This window comes from Patiria miniata, unplaced genomic scaffold (assembly GCF_015706575.1).
Source record: "Patiria miniata isolate m_02_andy unplaced genomic scaffold, ASM1570657v1 HiC_scaffold_5, whole genome shotgun sequence".
In the NCBI taxonomy this organism is placed as follows: Eukaryota; Metazoa; Echinodermata; class Asteroidea; order Valvatida; family Asterinidae; genus Patiria; species Patiria miniata.
The window spans coordinates 9,559,741-9,581,875 of NW_024037072.1; the positions used below are offsets into that span (position 1 = coordinate 9,559,741).

Genomic DNA, 22,135 nt, shown 5'->3' on the forward strand with positions numbered 1-22,135 from the left:
ATACAAATACGTGCTACGTTAATAAATGCGGGCAATGGTATCAGGCGAGCTGTGTACCACGTGACTGTGCTGAACATCAAAATTGATGTTTTCAAGTTAGATTAATGATAATGCAAATTTACAGTGCGCGTGCGCGATTTTTCACGTTACTTGAAGTGCTGGTCACGGCAATAACTTACCTACCCGTTCCTATTGCATAACCTACCATCATTGAGTAAAAGTAGCGGGTACCGCGCCGGTAGGTTAACGTCCATCAGGCGAGTCTCCAAGACTGAAAGCGTTGGGAACACGGAACAGATTGCCTTCCTTGTATTTATTTGAAACTGATTTTCAGCCAAGAGAACAGCACTTATAATAATTTGTTTAAATCGGAATTATGACATTTACAAGTCGTTATTTCGTCTGCAACATGGACCAATCTCCTGTGCTGTTTTGGAGTTAACCTTTTTCTTCGGCTGGTCTGGGAAAATGTGCATCTAATTTTGGAACGAGACGCAGGAGAGAACTCCATTTAAACAAATTGTTCTTATATCAACGTATTGCAGATATTGCAGATAATTGCAGATATCAACGTATTTTTTTATTCTGACTTAGACCGTCCATAATGGATTTCGTGACACATGATCGAATTTTTGTTTGAGAACCAATTTCTTATCGCGCAATTTTGCTCAAAAACGAACCATAATATTGTGGTTTGCCTCGGGTAACATCACTGACTTCTCATCACTCAACCACCGGCCTTGCCGGTTTCAGCTGGCTGTTTCGAATCCGATTATCAGGGAGTACTGCGAGAAAAGATCAGGAGAAGAAAAAACCCCAGAAACATCACATCAAACTTGATATAAAGTGCCGTCATTTCTTAAGATGGAGACGACTATGGTGGACCCAGTGTGCAACGGAACGTTGGGCAACGGGACGACGGGTTGTGAGGCGGGATCGAACGGTACCGAAATGCCGACAACCGCGACGTGGGGAAGTTTGGATAACGATATGTACAACAGTTGGGATGACGCTACGTGGATTCTGACCAGTGCTTTTGTCATCTTTACCATGCAATCTGGTGAGTACTTGGCATACCCGAAAGTTTTTGGAATCCTAAAAACTACATCGAGAGCCCCAAAGTTTATTAAAAGTAAGTTGGAAGACTGATTCAGCTGTATAGTCATGGGCGTCGCCAGGATTTTTTTCCAGGGGGGGCAAAGCAAATTTTCATTTATACATTTTTTCATTATATTCTCAATTTATCATTTTTCCGAGCGTGAGCAGGGGAGCATTTGCCCCCCCCCCCCCCACCCATAAAAATTAACAGCAATATGGCTTCGCACCTCTTTTTCCTTTTTTTTCTTTGTTCCTTTTTTTTCGTTTTCCGGGGGGGGGGGGGGGGCAAGCGCCCCCTTGTCTCCCCCCCCCCCTCGCGACGCCCATGTCTATAGTCTATAATGCTTACGACTTTTTTCTCACAATGACTCGAGACAACACTGAGTATACAGTGTTTATAAAACACGTCAGTGTAGGGCAAACCCAATATTGAATTAAGATCACCCCAACGCAAAATCCGACCGATCCGGCAAGCTCGGTGGTCGAGTGGTAAGATGTCTGCGCTAATAAGCAGAAGTCGTGGGTTCGAGTCCCACCGAACGATTTTTCCCCACAATCACTCGAATGCAAGACTGAGTATACAGTGTCTATAGAAATATGTCGGTATAAAGGGCAAAACCCCATATTGAATTGAGATCCACCCCGACGCAACTTCCATCTTATGAATATACTTTGATCAAAGAAGTGCGTTTTTATCAAAATCCAAAAGAAAAAAGTTCAGAAAACCCTCGGATTACAATACAAAGACAGAAAGTGAAAATAAATTGAGGTTCATATGAACGATTTCATTTTACGGCATTGCCCCTCAAGCTTGAGTTTGCAAGATGTAAGAACGTTACCACCATTAGCGTAATTCAGTTACATCCGTTCCCGCAAGACCAAGGCAATTATACAGAAAGCGATTCCTTTTCCGATTCTTTAAAGTATAAGGTGTCGGAACAGTAGCAATCTAGCCTGAGACCCATGAGGACTGATGTATGTTAGGTATTATCAAATTTATATTAGCAAAAAGGACTCTGCCCTCGGAATCCAGTCCGTGTCAGTTTGTTTTGCATGTACATTTTCGGCACAACTTCTTTTTGGTCAAAATGCTTACTTTTGATTCCCACCCATAATAGAATGTCCGAACATATACCTAGACCACAAAGTCTTGTTTCTCGATTTTCTGTGCCACCTTAATTTACAGTTCAGTATAGGCCCCTATTTATTTATATATTTATTCATTAATTTATTTATTATTCGGCAATTAGCTGGGGTAGCCCACACAACTCTTTCGACCTATTTCAAGTGAGGTCCCTTGGAAGAAGTGAGGAAGAAAATTACAGTATTAGTGGTGATGGTGGGGGGGGGGGGGAGGGGAGGGGGAGCTGGAATACTGCAAAGACAATCCAGGGAAAACCCACGGAATCAAGTAAGGAGTCGAGAAAACCCAGTGCACTTGCTAGCCCAGGCGGGATTCGAACCCGGCCACTGGCGTCAACCTGTTTGATAGGACAAAAGGGCACGACTAACAAAGGGCAGTGCTCTTTGTTGTGGGCAGGACTCAAAAACAAAGGGGGTCCCGTCATACAATGGCGTAGCCTCTGAGAACCTCGGATAGCTGGGCTGCTAATTGGAATTTCGATCGAGCGGGCGGTCATTTAACATTAAACCTTGAATTTTACTACAAGCATAATAGTCATTTGCCCCAATCCAGCTTGAGTGCTGATGAGCTATTAATTAATCAATATCATTGCTAGACCTTCATGGTTTGAATATGAATACTGAGACAGCATATCTGCTGCATGCAACTAACCAGAGGTAACCGATTACCTTCAAATGCCTCTATGAGCCGGGAAAAATGTTTATCCAGGCATCGTTCCAACAGCCTGTTTATTTAGTACTGTGTATTTTACAAATTTGTAAGGATCGGCACATGCGATCAAGTTTGGGGGGACTTTGAAAGCTGCCGGTAGTGACGTCACTGTGACGCGCTTAGAAAGTCGGTCGACCTGTTTTGTGCACTTTACCGGAAATTAGGCCTATTCCGGGAAACATGCACACTCGCCGCATTATATCGAATTGTATAAACGACGCGCTCATGGACGAACATTAATTTTTGTTTTTATTTATTCTATATCATTTATGTGAAGGTCGGCATCAACCATAATTACTTATTTTATGACAACGAAGGCCGCTCATTAAATAAATTATTATACGAGTGCATCAGTTTTATCAAAAACCCAAACCACTTATCCAACGGAACCCTGTGCACAAGAGAGATGCACGTTCATGAGTTTAAACCTGACATTTTATCTATTTTTTGTATCTTAAATGAGACTTTACTTTCATATGCCGAGTCCCTGTACCTGAAGATGTGCCGACCGTGCTCTTCAACAAAATTCAATGTTATTTCTCCTGACGAATTCCCATCTTGTATTTTTTTGTTTGATAAATATTTTGGGCGTCTGAAATCCGCTTTGTGAGTGCATGTATAGTGCTTCCCGTATCCTTCATCACTGATTCTGATGGGGGCGGGAACCAGTCTACCTTACGAAAACTGAATTATTGTCGGGCCACAAAAACACCCAAATGAATCAAGATTTGGACATAATAATCCCAAAACTAAACGTTGACCGATTTATTTTCGTTCCATGGATAACATTTGTATTCGTGAATAACTTTTTTGTATTCGTAGAAAAATAGAGATTCAAATGAAATTGTTTTTCGGGTTAAGTACGTAAATAACACGCAGAGTATACGTCTTTAATCTATGCTTTTTGTGCCGAAAACAAGAGGCAGCTGAAGGAAATTAAAAAAAAAGGAGAATAAAAGCGACCTTGTCTACGCACGAATTCTGGGAGCGAGCACTTCATCAAGAAATCATTACATGATTGAAATTGAAGTTCAAGGTTTCAACACCGAAATATTCCTCCTTTTTAGCAGAGAAGAGAGAAGTAATCTAGTTAGGTCCAAAATCTCCATTAGCACTCATTTAAAAGGAAAATCAAGTCGTCTGAAAGCAACAACGGAAATAGCCAATTCTACCTCCATGGTCCAACATTTTATTTCGTTCAGCCTCGACCTGTTTATACCACTAGGTCGTCAGCTTGTCTTTCAAGGTTCATTGAAATTGACTTTAAGGACTAAGACTCCTTTTAGGAAACAAATGAAGAGACCTCCTGGGTTTGTCTTGACTCACATAAAAGAAAATACCTTCTGTCTCATTCCAAACTATAGGTTGGTTTTTTGTTTATCGATGTTTTCCTCCATTAATTACGGAGACTTCTATTTTTTTCTCACCTACATGATGTTAAAACCTTCATTTGCAGAAGAATGCAAATTGGATTTGGTTTTCTCGAAATGTACAAATACGTGTTCTAAATCTTACCGATGTTAGTGAAATATTAGCAATTTCCTTTTGAGAAATATGGTGATGCAACGACGTGCTGAGTCCCCTTCGCTTCTCCTGAAAAAAAAGCTGCTTTCAAACATATATTTGTCAACGTTAATTTTATTTCCAAAATTAAACATGTATACTTTATACCCTAGGTGGGCAGTAGCAAAACTAAGGGGGGGGGGGTATGGGGCACGCCCCCTTCCCTCCTGTTTGAGGCCTGTCGGTTCCATAACTAATAGATCATGTTGCAGCCATTTGATTTTTTTCCCATTCAAATCAATGTAACCAAAGCGAGGCTGGAAGAAAAAATAGTCTGGTTCCTTTTTGCGCAAAAACATTATCATTCAGTACTGTTATTGGATACAGGGAACATGACTAAAATGGTGGAATCATGATAGGTGCTTGAATCCGGGTGATTTGCTTCTTTTCTTTTCAGGATTTGGATTATTGGAATCTGGCATGGTATCCCGTAAAAACGAGGTGAACATTATGGTCAAGAATGCAGTGGACGTCATCTTCGGCGGGCTGACGTATTGGATTTTCGGGTATGGCTTTAGCTTCGGGACCGGGCCGGGCACCAACGCGTTTTGTGGTGAGTTCAACAGTCTTTTTTGCAGTTATAGTCAAAGGAATATTTTCTGGTAGGACAAAGAAAATGGATTCAAGTTGTGTTGAACCTATGGAAAGGCCTCCTGAATACCTCCTAGTGATCTATAACCTCTCTTGCCCTTTGTTTTTGTCTTTTGAAATGCAATGAAAAAAAGGCAATGAAAAAGATGATGAGAGCAAATTAGGGCTGTAAAGATGTGCCATGCTATAAGAAGATTTATGACAGTCAATGCCCTCTAAAGGCCACCACACACTCTAAAAAATTTTAGTGGGATTTGACTAGAAACCAGTTAAATTTTAGCCATTCAGGGTCAGCTGGGTGCAACTGAAAATCAGTCAATCTGACTAGATTTTTTCAGTCAGTATTGAAAAATAGTTATGCAATTAAATTTGAGTCAAATCCAACTACTTTTTTCTAGTCATAGTATGAAACATTTTAATTAATTAATTATCACTTTTAAAAGATGATTTATCATCAGACTGTATAATGGTGTACTCGTTTGTATTCATATTGTGTTTGAGTGTGATTAAGCTGTTTTGATAAATTGTTGTGGATTTGTCTTGTCTTTTAAACTGTTTGGAACACACGGGGTGTTGATTTTCATGTTTTTAATCATGATGGTTAATAATAAATTGAATTGAATTGAATTGAATTGAATTGAATTGAAACTTTGCATTTTTAACTAAATTCCTAGTCAATTTTCAATAACTAGGAAAACCAGTCAATAGTTAGATTAAGTTGTTTTTAGAGTGATGCTAGACATCTCAGTAGCGATAAGCTATTCTGGTTGTAAATTCGAATCCTGCGTCTGGCTATATTTTCTTTGTTCAGATTGGGAAAATCGATTACAACTTGCCCTTGGCGGTTGCGATACTAAAATATAGGCCTATATACTGCAGAAAGAGAGCCCAAGGTCTATAACATGTCACGTGATTATTTTCAAAGGCATGTTTTTAATGTTGCATGGGCGTGTTTTTTTTCAGGTTTCATCCCAATAAATAAATTCCTTTCTGATTTGCTACTTTTCGAGTATAATACAAAATGTATTCACTTTTGAATGAGACATCGCGACCCCCCCCCCCCCAAGAAAAACAACCGGCCCACGTTTATTAATGGAATTTTGAATTACTTGCGTCCCGACAATAACTCCGTTCCAGCGGGCTATAGGACCGATAGGCTGGTTCCCGCCCCACAATCAGAATCGATAATGTACTGACCGGGAACCAGTCTGCTCGGATTAAGTTGTGCCCAGACTAAAAACCTTGTGTTGAAAATTTATTAAGAGAAAACAAATCGAATTTTTGAAAGAGCATGGAGAAAGTAACTTTGAAATATGTATTTGAAAGATTCTTCTGTCTGTATTCAAAAGAAATCAGAGGTTCCCTTGGACTGTCAAAACACCTGGAAAAATCCATCCGATTTCCTGTTGACCGTTGCCCTAAGATGACCAGTGAATCGACCTAATGAGATATCGACCAAATCACACATTCTATGAGAGAAGTCTTATTGTAATATTACGCCTCATTGTTATATCTCTGATGCGATGTACTAAAAATAATCAAATGTTCACATGTTTGAATACCCAGATCTGTATATCCCTGCATTTTTTTACTTCAAAAGAATGTTTTTAATGAAATGGAGTTTAAGACTTATTGCAAGAATAAATGCATACATGTGTAATGCATTTTTTTCAAAAATATAAAAGAAAGCTACCCTTGATTATTAATACACGGGGCGCTCCGTTGTTGGTGTTTGCTAAAACAAAACTCATCGTATCACGAAAAAAATCTATTTTGATCCACCTCAAATCTTGAAGTCAACCGCTCGTTCAATGAACGATGCAGCTTAATCTGATTGGCGCCAAAAAATGTTTAGGCCTAATCCATGTAATCAACCAGGAAATTACCGCATCAATATTGCATATAGAAACGTTCATTTAGCGATTCGTTCAAAAATAATAAACGACCTGACGAAGTTTCGGTGTTTTTCAATATTTTCCCTTTGTTTCGGTGTATTCCACCTATCCATTAATGACTCGTAGCGCAATCTGTATTATGTGTATTATGTAATCTAATCTGTTTTTAATCAGGGGTTTTTGTTCCCTTTCATCCTGTTGTAATTAAGCTGAGACAAAAGACACAAGCTACCATCGTAATTATAATTAACTCCTTCATGACAACGCTACACATGTAGTATACCCATCCTGCTGTTTTCAAAACAGACATTTCATTTCTTGCTCTAGAAGGGAGTATCTGGCAGTGGATGAAACACACCATTTACAGGTTGATTGAAGTAATCACAGGTTGATTATTTGTAACGGATCAAATAATTGACTGAAATGAAACTTACCTTTCGACACTTACTGTGTGAGGACTGAAATATTCACATAAAGTTGGACTCCATTTTAAAAGACAAAAGGAAAAGTAATGGCCAATATAATTATCGCTCCCTTCACAAAATTCACCATTTGTCCAAAACCCGTTGTTACTCCTCGATATTAAATCTTTAAAAATGAGGGAATTTATAGGTTAAAGTCAAATCTTTTGTCCAAAAAATATTTTTCATAAGTGATTTTAACATGAACATTTCTTTACATTTATACGTATTTCATTAACAGGCTACGAAGCCTTAATATAGACATGTTAACTATAAACAGTCATCCCCTTACAATTCATCTGAAAAAAACCTCTTCAAAATGCAAAAGTCGTTAACAATAGAGGAATGCCTCCTTCCATTGTCAAACGTTCATGTCTTGCACCTGATGCCAGGCTCATGAAAACACCTGTCGTATACCTCGACCTGTTCACTGTCAATTGAACTAAACCCGTTTCGATTTTGACCACAGATATAGCCAACAATATTGATCATCTTTTGTTTCTGTGTTGATAAGGTATTGGTCATTTCTTCACCGATTCCACTGATCCCGAGGAGATGGGCTGGATCTTTGCTAAATTCGTGTTCCAGGCTTCCTTCGCTACCACGGCAACCACTATTGTATCCGGTAAGCAGTTAAAGGGTTATCAGTTAAACAGCGAGGTTTAAGATGATTTGATTTGTTGTAACGCGGTTCGATGACATGGTTAAATGGGTTAGTTATAATAGTACATAGGCGTTGCCAGCGGGTGGGGGGGGGGGGGGGTAAGGGGGCATTTACCCCCGCAGTAGTTTGAAAAGAGTGCCCTTTTGTTCATTCAAAATGCCCTTTTTTCACCAGCACTTACCCCCCCCCACCAATATTTGTAAAGAGTGCCCTTTTGTTCAAACAAGTGCCTTTTTTTCTTAATAATTTTTCCGAAAAAGTGGCCTGTAAAAAATTAATCGTGCCATTTTTGTTCCATCGGCCGTTATTGGTGCCTTTTTTGAATGGCGCACATTAAAAGCACCATAGCCTACATTGTGTATAATCGTCGGTTTTGAACAGCCCCCATAGACAGAGGGTACCTCCTCTCTCCCCCCCCCCCCCCCCCCCCCCCCCCAATTTGATTTTACGCAGGCAAAGTGTCCGGAGAAAAAAACGTGTACATTTCAGGACGGATGTGCAAGTGCCCTTTTTAAGAAATTTGTAAACCCCCCCCCCCATACAAGTGACCGTGCTACGCACCTGTAGTAGTGATATCAGTGATGACGACTTGGTTTGTTCTTATGCGATTTAGGTAAATTAATTATTATCAATTAGCAAAAACAGCGAGGTTTACGATTACTTGGTTTGTTATGATTTGATGCATGGTTTGATGACTTATTTACAAACGAATTGCTTTACCACAACGAGTAAGTTAGTCTGTGGTAGCTTAGTTATTGAAACTGATCTGCTATAAACCGGTTTTTGTGGAACTGTGCCGACTTATTTAAACGACTTGCATTGTGATTACTTTGTAAATTATCATTGCTCGGGATCGACCAATCGCTAAAGACTACGAACTACAACACTTTTCTTGAGTTCAACTGTTTCGATCAACGAATATTATATTTAGAAAAAGGTTAACAAACATGCGAGACTGTATGAAAATTGCTTCGAACGGTAATATTTCTTTTTGCGACCAGAAATTGATAAAAATTTAATGCAAACTTTGGCACGTGTTCATTAAAAAAAAAGTTAGAACGAATAACGAGCACAAAACATTGTAAAAAAAAATATAGGTCTCCTCTCATGATCAAAATGGAGTAAAAGCATTTCCTTCTCCTTATGAAAACAACATTGCAGACAATTTACTTCTCCTGCAAAATATGTCATCTGTGAAAATGAGTCCCCTTCTCCGCATTCCTGCTCTCTGCTTGATGCGCACTCACGAGTTGCAATCATCACGAAATGTCCCTGGAGACTGAAATGAAATGACAAGAAAAACCTTGATTCCTGGGGAAAAAGAAAAGATCGTACCTTGACTGCTATTGTAATAGTTATGTCTTTTGTGAAATCTGCGTCCGCCGGGAATTCTGTGTCTTCTTGAAATGCGGCGCACCAAAGTGCTCAGACAAAATGCCGAAGGGAGCCGATAATATCTGAAGATTGTCCGGCGATGCATGAGTTTTTTGTTATACATGTATTACTGTAGCGGTAAAATTTCCACTTGCAGTAGCAAGCAAATAAGGGAAAGAAACTGTGTTGCAATGGAAGTGTGTGGGTTTCTTTCTGATTCAGTTATGGTGACGTTTCATGTTTGTCGAAAAAATGCTAATTATGGTCATGTATATTGTCATTGGAGCCAATGTTATCAACATTTATATGAAAAATGCAGACATCTTTCTATACTGCAAAAACAGCAATTAAACACTTTTCTAAACACTTTCTTGCTATAGTTTGTCAAAATGTTTACATCTTAAACATGTGTAGCGTAATGATGAACAGTGTTTAGCAATTGAACATTGATGTTTGGAATTGAACACATAATGTTTAGCTTCTAAACATGTTTACAAAGTGATAGCGAGATTGTGTTTATGCTCCAGGGTCACCATATGCTCCAGGGTCACCATTTATAGAGACCCTTCAGCATATTGCCTTTTTTTTTGTCTCTTCCAAATCAGGGCAGGGAGAATCAACTTGAAATATAACAAATTATTGAATACTGTATCGGATTCTGATTATTTGCTGCTCCGGTCTTTTGATAACTGAATGTCAATAGAGTCCGAGATATATTTGACGATTTCAAAATCATCGCGAACTTCTTGTATAAAATTTGAACATAGTGGTCACTTTTTGGTGCGCCCAACTATATACGGATGCACACAGTATGAAGTTACTATCTCCCGAAGAGGAGAACGTTAATGCTCAGTATTATGTCAGCGGTGTTTTGAAGTTCCACTAGTCTAGTTGAAGCATTTTTTTCAGGAATTCAGGCGCAAGTAATAAAGGTTTCCTCGTTTCAAAAGAGCAACAAATCCTTGAATTTTTGATGAGACAATCATGGCGAATCTCGCCATCATCAAATATTCATGTCCGACAACGAGAAATCACGTTCCTCATTTACGTGATATGTCAAGCGTGAAATACAACCACAGCCAGCCTCGCGCGCTTGGCGCCTAGAGGCATTTTAGAATTCCTATCGTCATTGAGCTATTACTTTGGCTAATGCAGGGAATGAATTGATAATTATTTTAAAAGTGAAGTTTAATACGAAGTGATGTATCTTTTACATTTCCGCAACTGGAAGACATTTCATGTCAATGCCCAACCCAAAATTTATCTTTAAAATGATTTGCTGTTGCGAATTTCGCGGCGAGTAGACCCTATTTAATGACGTCTTCGCATTGGCATTCGCCCAGAATAAGAAATAGAAGCGATTTTGACGTCATGAATGTTAGCGGCGAAATTAGTGGTGTCCAACTCTCCACAACTTGCAAGCGAATATAATGAACTTTCCGGGACGTCACAAATTCGCGTTCAATACCGGGCAATTCGTATGGGGAGAATGAGCAAGTAAGAGAGCTATGGGGCCACACTGAGGAAATACAGAAAACCTTGGCCTGCCTACCCAAGCGTCTATGAAAAGAGGCATTCTGAATAGGTGCAATTAATCAATCTCCGTTGCAATCTGACCCCCACAGTCAGCTGTTTCGTCCCCTTGCACGCAGTAAAATTCAAAGCTTTTGTTGTTATTTTGATTTTCTTATTGTGATGAAACAACTGTTTCCTCACTGAGTGACCATGACACCGTTCGTAGCCTGAAGCAACTGGTGAAACGAAGACAAGAAATATCAACTTTTAAAGGTGGAAGAAAACTGGTACCCAAAACAACTCACTCCCAGATTCATCCCGAAAAAAAAACACCACGGAATCAGGCAGAGACTGAACTCCCAATTCGCATATCAGCCTGAGATCCGAACCGGGTCCACAGAATTGGGAGTCCAGGATAGTACCTCTGCACCAAGCCGACTCCCCGTAAGCTTCTTCAAAATGGGTATACAGGGGTTTACTTCATCGTAAATCGACAAGTGAAAATAATGGAGTTTCCCTTTGTCTCAGGTGCCATGGCAGAACGGACCAAACTGGAGGCGTACTGCGTCTTTTCTCTCGTCAACACTCTAATCTACTGCTTCCCAGCTCACTGGATTTGGTCGAAAGAGGGCGTCTTCGCCAGGATGGGCGCCATCGATATTGCTGGAGCTGGTAAAGTCATTGTTGTGTATGTCGATGTTGTTTTTAAACAAGGTACTTTTGCCAATTTGCCTAAGATAAAAGGACGGATTCCTTCGTTAAAAATAACAAAGATTTTAGGATTAGGTATTTGCCCACACAGCTGATTGCTTGCTGGTTAGTTTTGTGCTGACTATGGTTTCTATAGGTTCCTATAATTTCTTTACTCCCTAGCGTTGATATTAAAGGGGAAATGTCAATGGGTGGTTATTGTCGGGGAAGTGGACCCTTGGCGATTTTGTATTTGTTTTAAGGATTGTCATAATGGCCCCTCGGGGCCTTATTATCAGCAGAGCGGGAAATGGCTCCATATACGTGGAAGCTCCGGTCATGGATGGATGAGTCTGCCTGAGAATAGTAGTAATCCTTGAGATGACGATAAAGATCCCAAGCAATCGAAATTTTGCTTTAGTTTCTGTATAACATCATTTTTAGTCTTAATATTGCACTTTCAGAATATATTTTATGGCTCTAAATGTCATGGTATGAATTGATTAGTCAGCAAAATAGCAATCTCAACGAAAAAATTCCCATTAACTCTTTCTACGGTATCGTCAAGTTGGTATAAAAGCAAGGATTAACTTCGTTCGCGTCGTTAAACTATTACGAGAACTAGTCAATTTCAATTATAAGTGATGTGGGCACGTTGCTCATAATTATGGTTGGTCAACCTGAATTCCGTAGATTCTTTATGTGAGTCCAGATATCCAGTTATAGGAGTCATCTCAAAATGTGCCGGATAGGTTGCGAAAACGTTTATCCACTATACTGCCAGTAGAATCTCCTTGCAATGAAGTTATCAGTTTGTATAAACGATGCCGATACTTCGTCACAGGAAGAGTCGGAGGAAGTTGTTCCGAATCCTGCCACCTGATACTGTGGGCGTAATAACTGTCGACAAACTTGTCTGGAACTTATCCCGGATTTTAAGCAAGTTACATTCTAGAGTCAAAACTTGGTGTGTTGCTCATAAAAACATGTATGAGAAACACAAGTGGCACAGCTTGCATGTGTGGCCTCTCTTTTAATCTCATCAAGTAAAAGAGTCCTTTGCCTGTGCAGCTTAACTACTTTTGTTTCGACACATTGTTTTTATCATTAGGGGCAGTTCACCTCGTTGGGGGCGCTACCGGGCTCGTGGCCACCCTGATGCTGAAGCCCCGTAGAGGGCGTTTCACCGGTAAGGGCGAGTCTGAAATGAGCAACCCGACCAACGCCCTGCTAGGGATGTTCATGCTGTGGTGGGGCTGGCTGGGCTTCAACTGCGGTAGTACCTTTGGCATCTCTGGTGGAAAGTGGAAACTGGCCACGCGGTAAGAAGCGGCGATTTACAATGTCTCGGCCCAATTCGAGCACGTCCGATCATGAGTGAGCTACCGTGATCACCAGACCAAAGGTCCCGATCTTGCCCCCCAAATGTTCCCATAGGCCCAGGCCAACAAAAGTGCCCCTCTCGCAGTTATAAATGTGCTCCCTCGAGATGAAAACAAAACTGCCAATCAAACGCACGCGTATGAAAGCATATGATCGTGCTACAAATAAAATTGTCTTCTTTCTTGTAATGCAAAACTGCCCCTCAAAAACACCCCTCTCGTATTAAGATTTTGCACCCTATTCCGAGATGGATTACTGGCCCTCGAAAGCACAATTAGTGCCCCGCTCGTAACATTAAAATTGTGCCCCCTCTCAAGATGGAAAACTGGCCCTAAAAAAATAAGAATGCTCTTCACGCGAATAAAATGGTCACTGAACTTGTCATCTAAAGCAACAGTGCCCCTCTCGCGATAAAAAAAGGTCTCTCTTCATAAACTATAGGTAAAAGAAACATAAAGAGCAAGATGGACAACGTATTCATAATTTGTTCCTTGTCATAGGTTTTTATAGCGAAATGAACGGGACCATATTTTTCCTCCACTTTCGCACCGACAGAAGGTGCCCCCTTTTTCTGAGCAAGTGCTCCTTTTTTGGTGCCCCCCCCCCCCCCCAGTTTGAAAAGCGTTCTGCCGCCCCTGAGCAAGGAATAGTAGAGAGAGGGGGGGGGGGAGAGAGAAACGCGAAAACCGTCAACTAATTCGGCGTGGTGAAAAGTTAATTAACGCGTGTGCGTACACAATAATTTTAACCTTTGAAGAGTGGAACACGTCAAGATCGTGATCAATGCGGCTTATTCTGCAGTCTCGCTTTCGGGGGTTGTGTAAATAATAGTGTCACGTTGATAGATCAATTTCTTACATCAAACCTAGCATAACTGTCACAAAATTTTGGTTTTAACGACGCAAACTGAATAATGCTGAGCGAGGTTTAACTGTTTAACTGATAGGATTGTCCATTTTTGTACAATGAAGGCCAATGGCATAGACCTAGCAGACGTTTGGTTGACTTTGAACATGACAATTTTCCCGCCCTTTTTTCCTCCGTTTTTTTTCAGAGCTGCAATAGCCACTCTCCTGTCATCTTCTGGCGGCGGTCTGATAGGCCTGGCGGTCAGCTGGATTGCCCGCCCAGCCGGCCGAAAATTTGACATTGGCTATTTAAATAACGGTGTCTTAGGGGGTCTTGTCGGAGTCACAGGTGAATTTTATCGATGGGGATGTCGGAGGGACTGTCTGTAATATCAAACTTTGTGTGAAACCTGTTTTGCCTATTATGTCGCAGAGTCGTTAAGACTGAAACAGAAAAAAAGTGTTACACATGGAAGACATTTTTCCATATCTTTAACAAAATATACTTAAAATGCAGAAAGTTGTGCTCGGCAATGCGCCAAGTTTTGGTTGGCCAGCCACGTGCACAGACGTCCTAGTGTCAAATTATGTGCAAGATATGCCAGGCGTCATGACATTGGACTTTATGAATATTCAATAGCGCTCAGCCTAATCAAAAATCGAAAATCCTCATGACTTCGTCACTCAGCCTGCACGGTCTTGGCGCCGCTCAACTCGCCTCACGGCTTCGCAATTCGGTCTGAAATTCACAGTCTCGATGGTCTTGAGAAAAGACTACTTCTGAGGAATATACCCACGGTTGTAGAAATGCAGCAATATTTGATTTCAGACTGCATTATATAGGCGAACAGGCTACATCATTTTTTGATATTTCAAAAAGTCCTCCTGGGTTTTGGTGTTTGTCGTTCACCTTAGCTGAATGTCAGTGACGTATATTATTTTGTGTCCCTCTTCGTTCTATATATAGGTCTGCCATGGTGACCATTACGTCAGCCATCGGAGGGGGCGTGACCGGACTAGCGTTCAGTTGGACCACGCTAAATCGCACATTTAACATTACCTATTTAATCAACGGTGTATTGGGATCGCTCGTAGGCAGCACAGGTGAAGTTTGATCCCGGAAAGCACTTTTAACAATGCATGGTATAAAAACTATTCCTAAGACAATTTCCAGTCTTTTGTCTGATATTGCATGTGATATCAATCGTCTTTATTTTGGCCGGACACTGAAACTGATACTGGAAAATGTTGCCTCTTGATAAAAGTCAAATGAGAAACTCCACTCTTCTCTTTAACAAAGAGCGTGCGAATATTTTTTTTTAAAGTTTTTGTTATGCTTGTGTTGTTATTTTCTTTTAGTTTGTTATTCCATCACGTCCTTTTATTTGTCATCACATACTCGCAACTTTTGTTTTTCGTTTCATTTTCTCTTCTTCTGTTCCTCTGATTGTTGAGTTTAGAGCGCATTAACAGCCTTAAAATCTGAAATCTGAAAATAATATCCAAGCTGGCTTTGACGAGTAAAAAGGATCCATTTTCCAAATTCAAGTGCTGACGGAAATGTGTCTTTTGTTTCATTTCATGTTTCTATTTATCAATTCCTGTTCTCAGTGAAACGTCCGTAGCATTGTCAGTGTATTTTATCACATTACAATGTTTTGCACATTACAAAGTTTTGCATAATTATTGATCTGTCTCGTGCAAAGGCGTACAATGCCTGCCTCCTAAATAGCATGAGTAACAAAGCACGATTTACAACATTTGCAAGATTCATAATTCCACGCCATGCATACATTACTTCGCCTGCCCACCCATCTTCCTTTTTTCATTGTGTTCTCCCATTTCGCACTTTCTCGTTTTCAGTTTTATTAGATTACCCTTTGGTAAAAGAAACAAAAGTTCCTCGAAAACCTGTCTACGGCTAATTACGCTGTAATTTGATTCACAATTTTAATCCAATTTCAACTGCTTCGTACAGCATGGAGAAACCTTTTTGGAAAGCTTTCCCAATACACTTGATTAAATATGTAATGCGTTACAGCACGTGTATAGCGTAGCTCTATGCAACACACTTTGTACTGGTGTATTACGTGCCAAGTCTTCTGTGAAGGCTGAGACGTGTAATATATTTTTTTTCAAGTCAGAGCTGGCTGTAAAGAAGATGTTTGTGTCAGTAGATAAAGAACAACAGTTTTAAGACAAAGTTTACAAACATTTTATTATTTATATGATCTGAAAGTTTGTTAGTGCTCTGCTGAAATTTTTCACTTCTTTATAATTTTATATTGAGAAAGTTTTGAACAAAAATAGCACATACCACACTCTGCATTAGTTGGTCTCTTTTTATTCTTTCTTCAGTGTGTGTAGGGTGACAGCCCGATTTTCCGAAAGTTCGATAGTCCGAAGGTTCTCTGTTCCGAAGGGTCATTAGTCGGAAGGTTCAATAGTCCGATGAGCCCATTAGTCCGAAAATAGAATAAGGTTAATTAATCCGAAGGCTCGATAGTCCGAATTGATAATAAAGTTCGATAGTCCGAATGGACAATACGGTTCGATAGTCCGAATTGACAATAAGGTTCGATAGTCCGAATTGACAATAAGGTTCGATAGTCCGAATGGACGATACGGTTCGATAGTCCGACAATTCGGACTACAATTCAGAACATCATCCCACATGTGAAACCTATAGAAAAACATCACCCCGGATGTGAAATCTTCAGAAAAAGGGATAACAGGAACACAATGCCATCACCCCAGATGTCCTTCCTGCTGAGTCGTCCGGAACTTACTGTCGATTCGGACTATCGAACCTTATTGTCAATTCGGACTATCAAACCCCATCGTCTATTCGGACTATCGAACCTTATCATCTATTCGGACTATCGAACCTTATTGTCAATTCGGACTATCGAACCCTATCGTCTATTCGGTCTATCGGACCTTATTGTCAATTCGGACTATCGAACCTTGTGTGCTTTCGGAATAATGAACCTTCGGACCATTGAACCTTGTTTTCGTTTCGGACTGTTGAACCTTCGGACTAATTAACCTTATTCTAAATTCGGACTACCGAACCTTCGGACCAATGAACCTTTGGATTATCGAACCTTCGGTCTAACGAACCATCGGACTATCGTATCAAATGTTCGGATTAACAAACGTTATTTCGTTTTCGGATTAACGAACCTCGGATGGTACCCAATATGCCATAATGGTACCCAATATGGCATACTTCATAAATTAGCCAAAAGTAGTTGTCATTTACTGCCTCGTTACACGAACAACACAGACAGGATACAGACATGACATACACACAGGACAAAAAGGGTTTAATATGAAAACAGGGGGGGGGATCACGCGACGTGTCTCAACAAACTATAGGGAGAAACCTCCTCTTATGGGAAATTCGTACGTTCGGAATGTCGAACCTTCGGATCAATAAACCTTCGGACTATCGAACTTTCGGACTATCGGGCGGACCCCGTGTGTAGTAACAAATTGTACTAATTGAGTCTAGGATTATAGGCCTCGAAAAATCCACACGATTTATGTTTGTTGCCTTTGAATATGTCAAGTTGATTGAAATGTATTATAATGCGTTTATATCTGCAGCCATATGTGCTCTGGCCAGACCGTGGGAGGGGCTTGTGATCGGTGCCGTCGGGGGCGCTATTGCAGTATCCACGCCCACTCTCCTAGAGAGACTCAAGATTGACGACCCAGTGGGTGTGATTGGCGTCCATCTGCTGGCGGCTGTGTGGGGCTTAACTGCCGTGGGTCTCTTCGGCAAACCAGACAACATCGAGAACCTCACTGATCAATCAGGTATACAAAGAGGAGTTTCAAGACCCTGACTTCGTCTCCAGCTCGCATTCTCCTTTGGCTTTGGAATCATTTGGAAATACACCCATTTTTAAATGGTCCATGCAATGAATTTTTCTGACGGACATATTTTGTGCAACTTTGTCCTCCTCTTAAATGTATGCAAATGATTCGACATCCCCTTTTGGTTAGGCTAATTTATTGAAAAGCGCACTTATGATAAACATTCCAAATGTTCCATGCCTTTCCGGACAACTGAGCTAGGGCGCTTTGAATATGATGTCATTCCAGGAAGACACTGTTAAGTTATGGGGTTTTGTGTTCAAACGGAACCCAAAAATGTGCTCAAAGCATTTGTGAGAAAAGTTTGCTCATTGGCTTACTGTCATGTACTGACATAACGAATCACCAAAGGAAAAAAATACAACAGCAAAACATCCAAAATTCTGGCAACTTGTGGTGCGGAAATAACTGTAAAATTGAGGTTTCTGCCTGAAATGACATCACACTTTGCTCATGAATATGGAAATTTTCATTAGCATAAAAACCAAACAGGCACCAAAATACCCTTGAAAATGGCAAAACGAAAATCGTAAATAAGGTTAAATGGACACTAAGGTGCATTTTCAAGGATTGCATTTAAAAATTACATTGCATGCGCCTGAAGCAGGTCACAGACCAATACGGATCCGCATTACCCCAAGGTTGTAATGTATTGAGAGTAATCATGGAACCAATTTTACGGATGAAGCAAAAATAGGCTCAACCAAAATATCATTGCCATGTTAAGCCGGGAAGTATACACAATGTATTTGTGCTGCAGCTCTGTTTATGAAATCGGGCTCTGGCCCCATTTTCATGCATGCATGGACCTGTCAATCACTTTTTGGTTTGTAAGAGATTGAAACTGTGAAACGGTAAAAAGAAACAAAACCAGTTTGAATTGTTGGGTGACGTCTGTTTCCGTAGGTCTGTTTTACGGCGGTGGGTTCCGTTTGCTGGGCGTGCAGTTGCTGATGGCATTGACCATATTCGTCTGGACCTGTCTCACTGCGTTCATACTCCTATTTGCCATCAAAAAGACGGTTGGTTTGAGGTAAAAAATATATATATATGTTACTGAACCTGAACATATTGATGATGATTATAATTCATGAATATTCATTTTCACACGAGGAATACGACTCATCTTTTCTTTACTAAATAAAATGAAACGTATAATCTATATTCAGCCTACATGAATATTTATTGTCTTTTTGTTGGGGTATCTTCTTTCTGTTATTATAAATAAACTTGTTCTGTCCTTAATAAAGAAAGAACCAGCATAATGCATCCCATCTTCATGAATGTTGGGGCTTATGCAGGCACACCGATCATGCATAAAAAAGTAGTACAGCCTGGATATTTCTGATAACACAATGAATTCGAAATATCTCAGATAATAGTGTTCATGGTTTAATTCGAGCTTGCATTGCTCTCCTTTTGTCATTAAGTGACGCAACTATCAACAGTCAATCCTTTTGGAATCGATACTTTCATTTATGTTTCGATGACTGACTCAGGTGCTCCGTCGAACACGAGATCCTGGGAGCCGATATATGCGAGCACGGCATCAACCAGCTAGATCACAACGAGCGACTGGCGGTCACCAAAGAGCTTCACAGTCTAGGGTTCGAATCCCCATTCGATTGTCCGAGCCCCCGGGTCCGGCTCCGCAGCGCATCGAGCCGTCGCCGGTCCTACACCACCCGTACCCCCAGCGTGGCCACCGTGACTGGTACGGTAAAGCCCCTGGAGGCGGCCCCTGTCAACGAGCAGGGGACTAACGGCCTCAACTCGTACCTCACGCCTAAAGCCGGCTCGGACCAGACGGAACTGGATCTGGTCGGTCACAACTGGATCCTGCTGGAGAAACACAATGATAATGGGCAGAGGAACAGTCTTCCACGGCCGGAGGAATTAACGCTGTCCATCAGTGGTTCACCCAAGGTAAGACCAACGGTTGAACAACATCAGAGATGGGAATCACAAGTCAATCACAAGGTAGTCACAAGTCAGTCACAAGTCAATCACAAGTCAGTCACAAGCTAATCACAAGTCAGTCACAAGTCAGTTACAAGTCAATCACAAGCTAATCACAAGTCAGTCACAAGTCAGTCACGAGTCAATCACAAGTCAGTCACAAGCTAATCACAAGTCAGTCACAAGTCAGTCACAAGTCAATCACAAGCCAGTCACAAGCTAATCACAAGTCAATCACAGGTTTTTTAGTCTCGAGTCAGTCATAAACTATGTAAAAACTTTGGCACATGGACAAATAACTTCTTTGTCTATCCTAACATTAATTTTAATGTGCACAAGTAGCTAGGTGCGGAATTGGAGTACCGAATCGGTTTAATTGTTTAGGCTTACAACTATTGGTCAATATTGTTCATATCTATATATTAAAATGTTTCCTTCCGCGTTACACTGGGACAGACTGCCGAGCGTGGGCTTAAAATGATCAATACTTTTCTCATCTATAAATCCTTCTTGCTTTACTGTTACAGCCGGACAGACAGACTAGAGAATTGGAAGTGGGTACGGATAATCCAACCTTCGATGCGCCGCAGAGTCGATCCGCCAGTCCTGCCACCGTTCATGCTGAGACCGTCGTGAGAGAAAACGTGTCTGTTGTGTAGCAAACGAACTAAACAATCCAAAGTGAAAGAATGACTGCTCGTGAGCCCATCCCCAAAGTCTGCGAAACCGTGGTATTTGAATACTCTAGTGAGAAATGTGGCTGTTTAATTGAGTTTGAAGGGTTCATGCGATGAAGTTTTCTTAGAAACACAATTTATGTAACTTTCTATTCCTCTTAAATGTATTAAAACTATTCGACATCCCTTTTTGGTTAATTATATTGAAAAGTGCAGTTTTTTAACCATTTAAAAATGTCCAAGCTTTTCCTGAAACATATAGGCGCTGTTGATGTGATGTCATTTCAGGAAGACACTGTTCACTTTCGCTCTGTCCAAATATTGTGTCTCCAACATTTGCTCATTGAACTTCGCTTATTGGCTTACTGTCATGTGCTGATACAACAACGAATCACCAAAGAAAAGAACATTTACAACAGCAAAATATCTAAAATTCTGAAAAATTTTGGTACTGAAATAGCTGTAACATTGAGGTTTCTGCCTGAAATGACATCACACTTTTGCTCATGAATATGGAAATTCACATGAGCATAAATACAAAAAGGCACCAAATTGCCCTTAAAAATGGAAAAATGAATATTAAAAATAAGGTTAAATGAGACATAAAGGTGCATTTTCAGGTATTGCATTAACAAAAAATACATGAAGTGGGCCCTTTAATATATATACTCCATGTTTAGAAAGTTACAAATTAAAGTTCATGTATCAAAGTCTGATTCCCTTTCCGCATGTAGCCTCCATGTTAAATCAACGTATCCTTATCTGCATGTATCGGCAACATTGTGTTACCATTCTAATTGAGATTACGACCCCGCAAGATATTATCCCATTTTTATATTATGCCTTTGTCTCGTGTGTTTAAAATACAGCCTGTCCCCCCCCCCCCCCAAAAAAATGCTGCAAGCAGAAACGGGCTCTGTGTCCTTTGAACATTGAAAAATATTTCATGATGCTTATAATAATGTTCAACCTGGGATATTCAGCCTTCAAATGCTATTTGTTTTATCAATTTTGCTTTTGCCAAATCAGAGATATGGTCCGTTGAACACAAACACTCAAAAATCAATTTGTGCCACTTTCTACATTGTTAGGCCTAATAATGACATGACAAGACATGGCACCTGTTCAAATCCGACTTCAATTGAGGTTCGCAATTCCAGAAGATATGTTTTTATTATGATGATTTGGAGAGTGTGTTACAAATAATGAAAAGAACATTATAATATGAATAAGTAGAGTGTTTCTTCACCTATTCATTACTAATTGTTTTTCTGCACGATCATACATGTGCATAATACTGGCAATACTGTTGTTTATAGTATCAACTTACGGAAAGTGGCACAAATTGATTTTTGAGTGTTTGTGTTCAACGGAGCATATCTCTGGTTTGGCAGAAGTAAAATTGATAAAACAAATAGCATTATGAAAGCTGAATATCCCAGGTTTAACATTGTAAAGGCATCATGAAACATTTTTCAATATTCCAAGAACGCAGAGCCCGTTTCTGCTCAAGGGCGGATCCAGGGGGGGGGGGGCAAAGGGGCCATTGCTTTTTTTTGTATGTGACGTCGCAACAAAGGCAGGCAATGAGTACACCACCATCTTTTCCTAAAAAAACATTGGCTAAAGTGATCAGAAATTGCGTCAGATCGCACCACTGAGCATCCAGAATCAAAA

General features: G+C 40.4%; 1 protein-coding gene across 1 annotated transcript; it reads left to right on the forward strand.

Moving 5' to 3' along the window:
• Nucleotides 1-220: 220 nt before the first annotated feature.
• LOC119741189 (putative ammonium transporter 3) lies at nt 221-20,834 on the forward strand. Its single transcript, XM_038216905.1, has 10 exons — nt 221-1,060; nt 4,914-5,069; nt 7,978-8,088; nt 11,545-11,688; nt 12,818-13,028; nt 14,905-15,041; nt 17,550-17,762; nt 18,729-18,855; nt 19,322-19,748; nt 20,309-20,834. The coding sequence occupies exons 1-10, from the start codon at nt 865-867 to the stop codon at nt 20,438-20,440; spliced, it is 1,854 nt and encodes a 617-aa protein (XP_038072833.1). The 5' UTR covers nt 221-864; the 3' UTR covers nt 20,441-20,834.
• Nucleotides 20,835-22,135: the final 1,301 nt, after the last annotated feature.

What these genes read in the sequence shown, in the direction of transcription:
- LOC119741189 (XM_038216905.1), top strand. Translation starts at nt 865, where the DNA reads ATGGAGACGACTATGGTGGACCCAGTGTGCAACGGAACGTTGGGCAAC. An exon ending in CATCTTTACCATGCAATCTG is followed by an intron (nt 1,061 to 4,913) that starts GTGAGTACTTGG and finishes TTTTCTTTTCAG; the next exon opens with GATTTGGATTATTGGAATCT. An exon ending in GAACCTCACTGATCAATCAG is followed by an intron (nt 17,763 to 18,728) that starts GTATACAAAGAG and finishes CTGTTTCCGTAG; the next exon opens with GTCTGTTTTACGGCGGTGGG.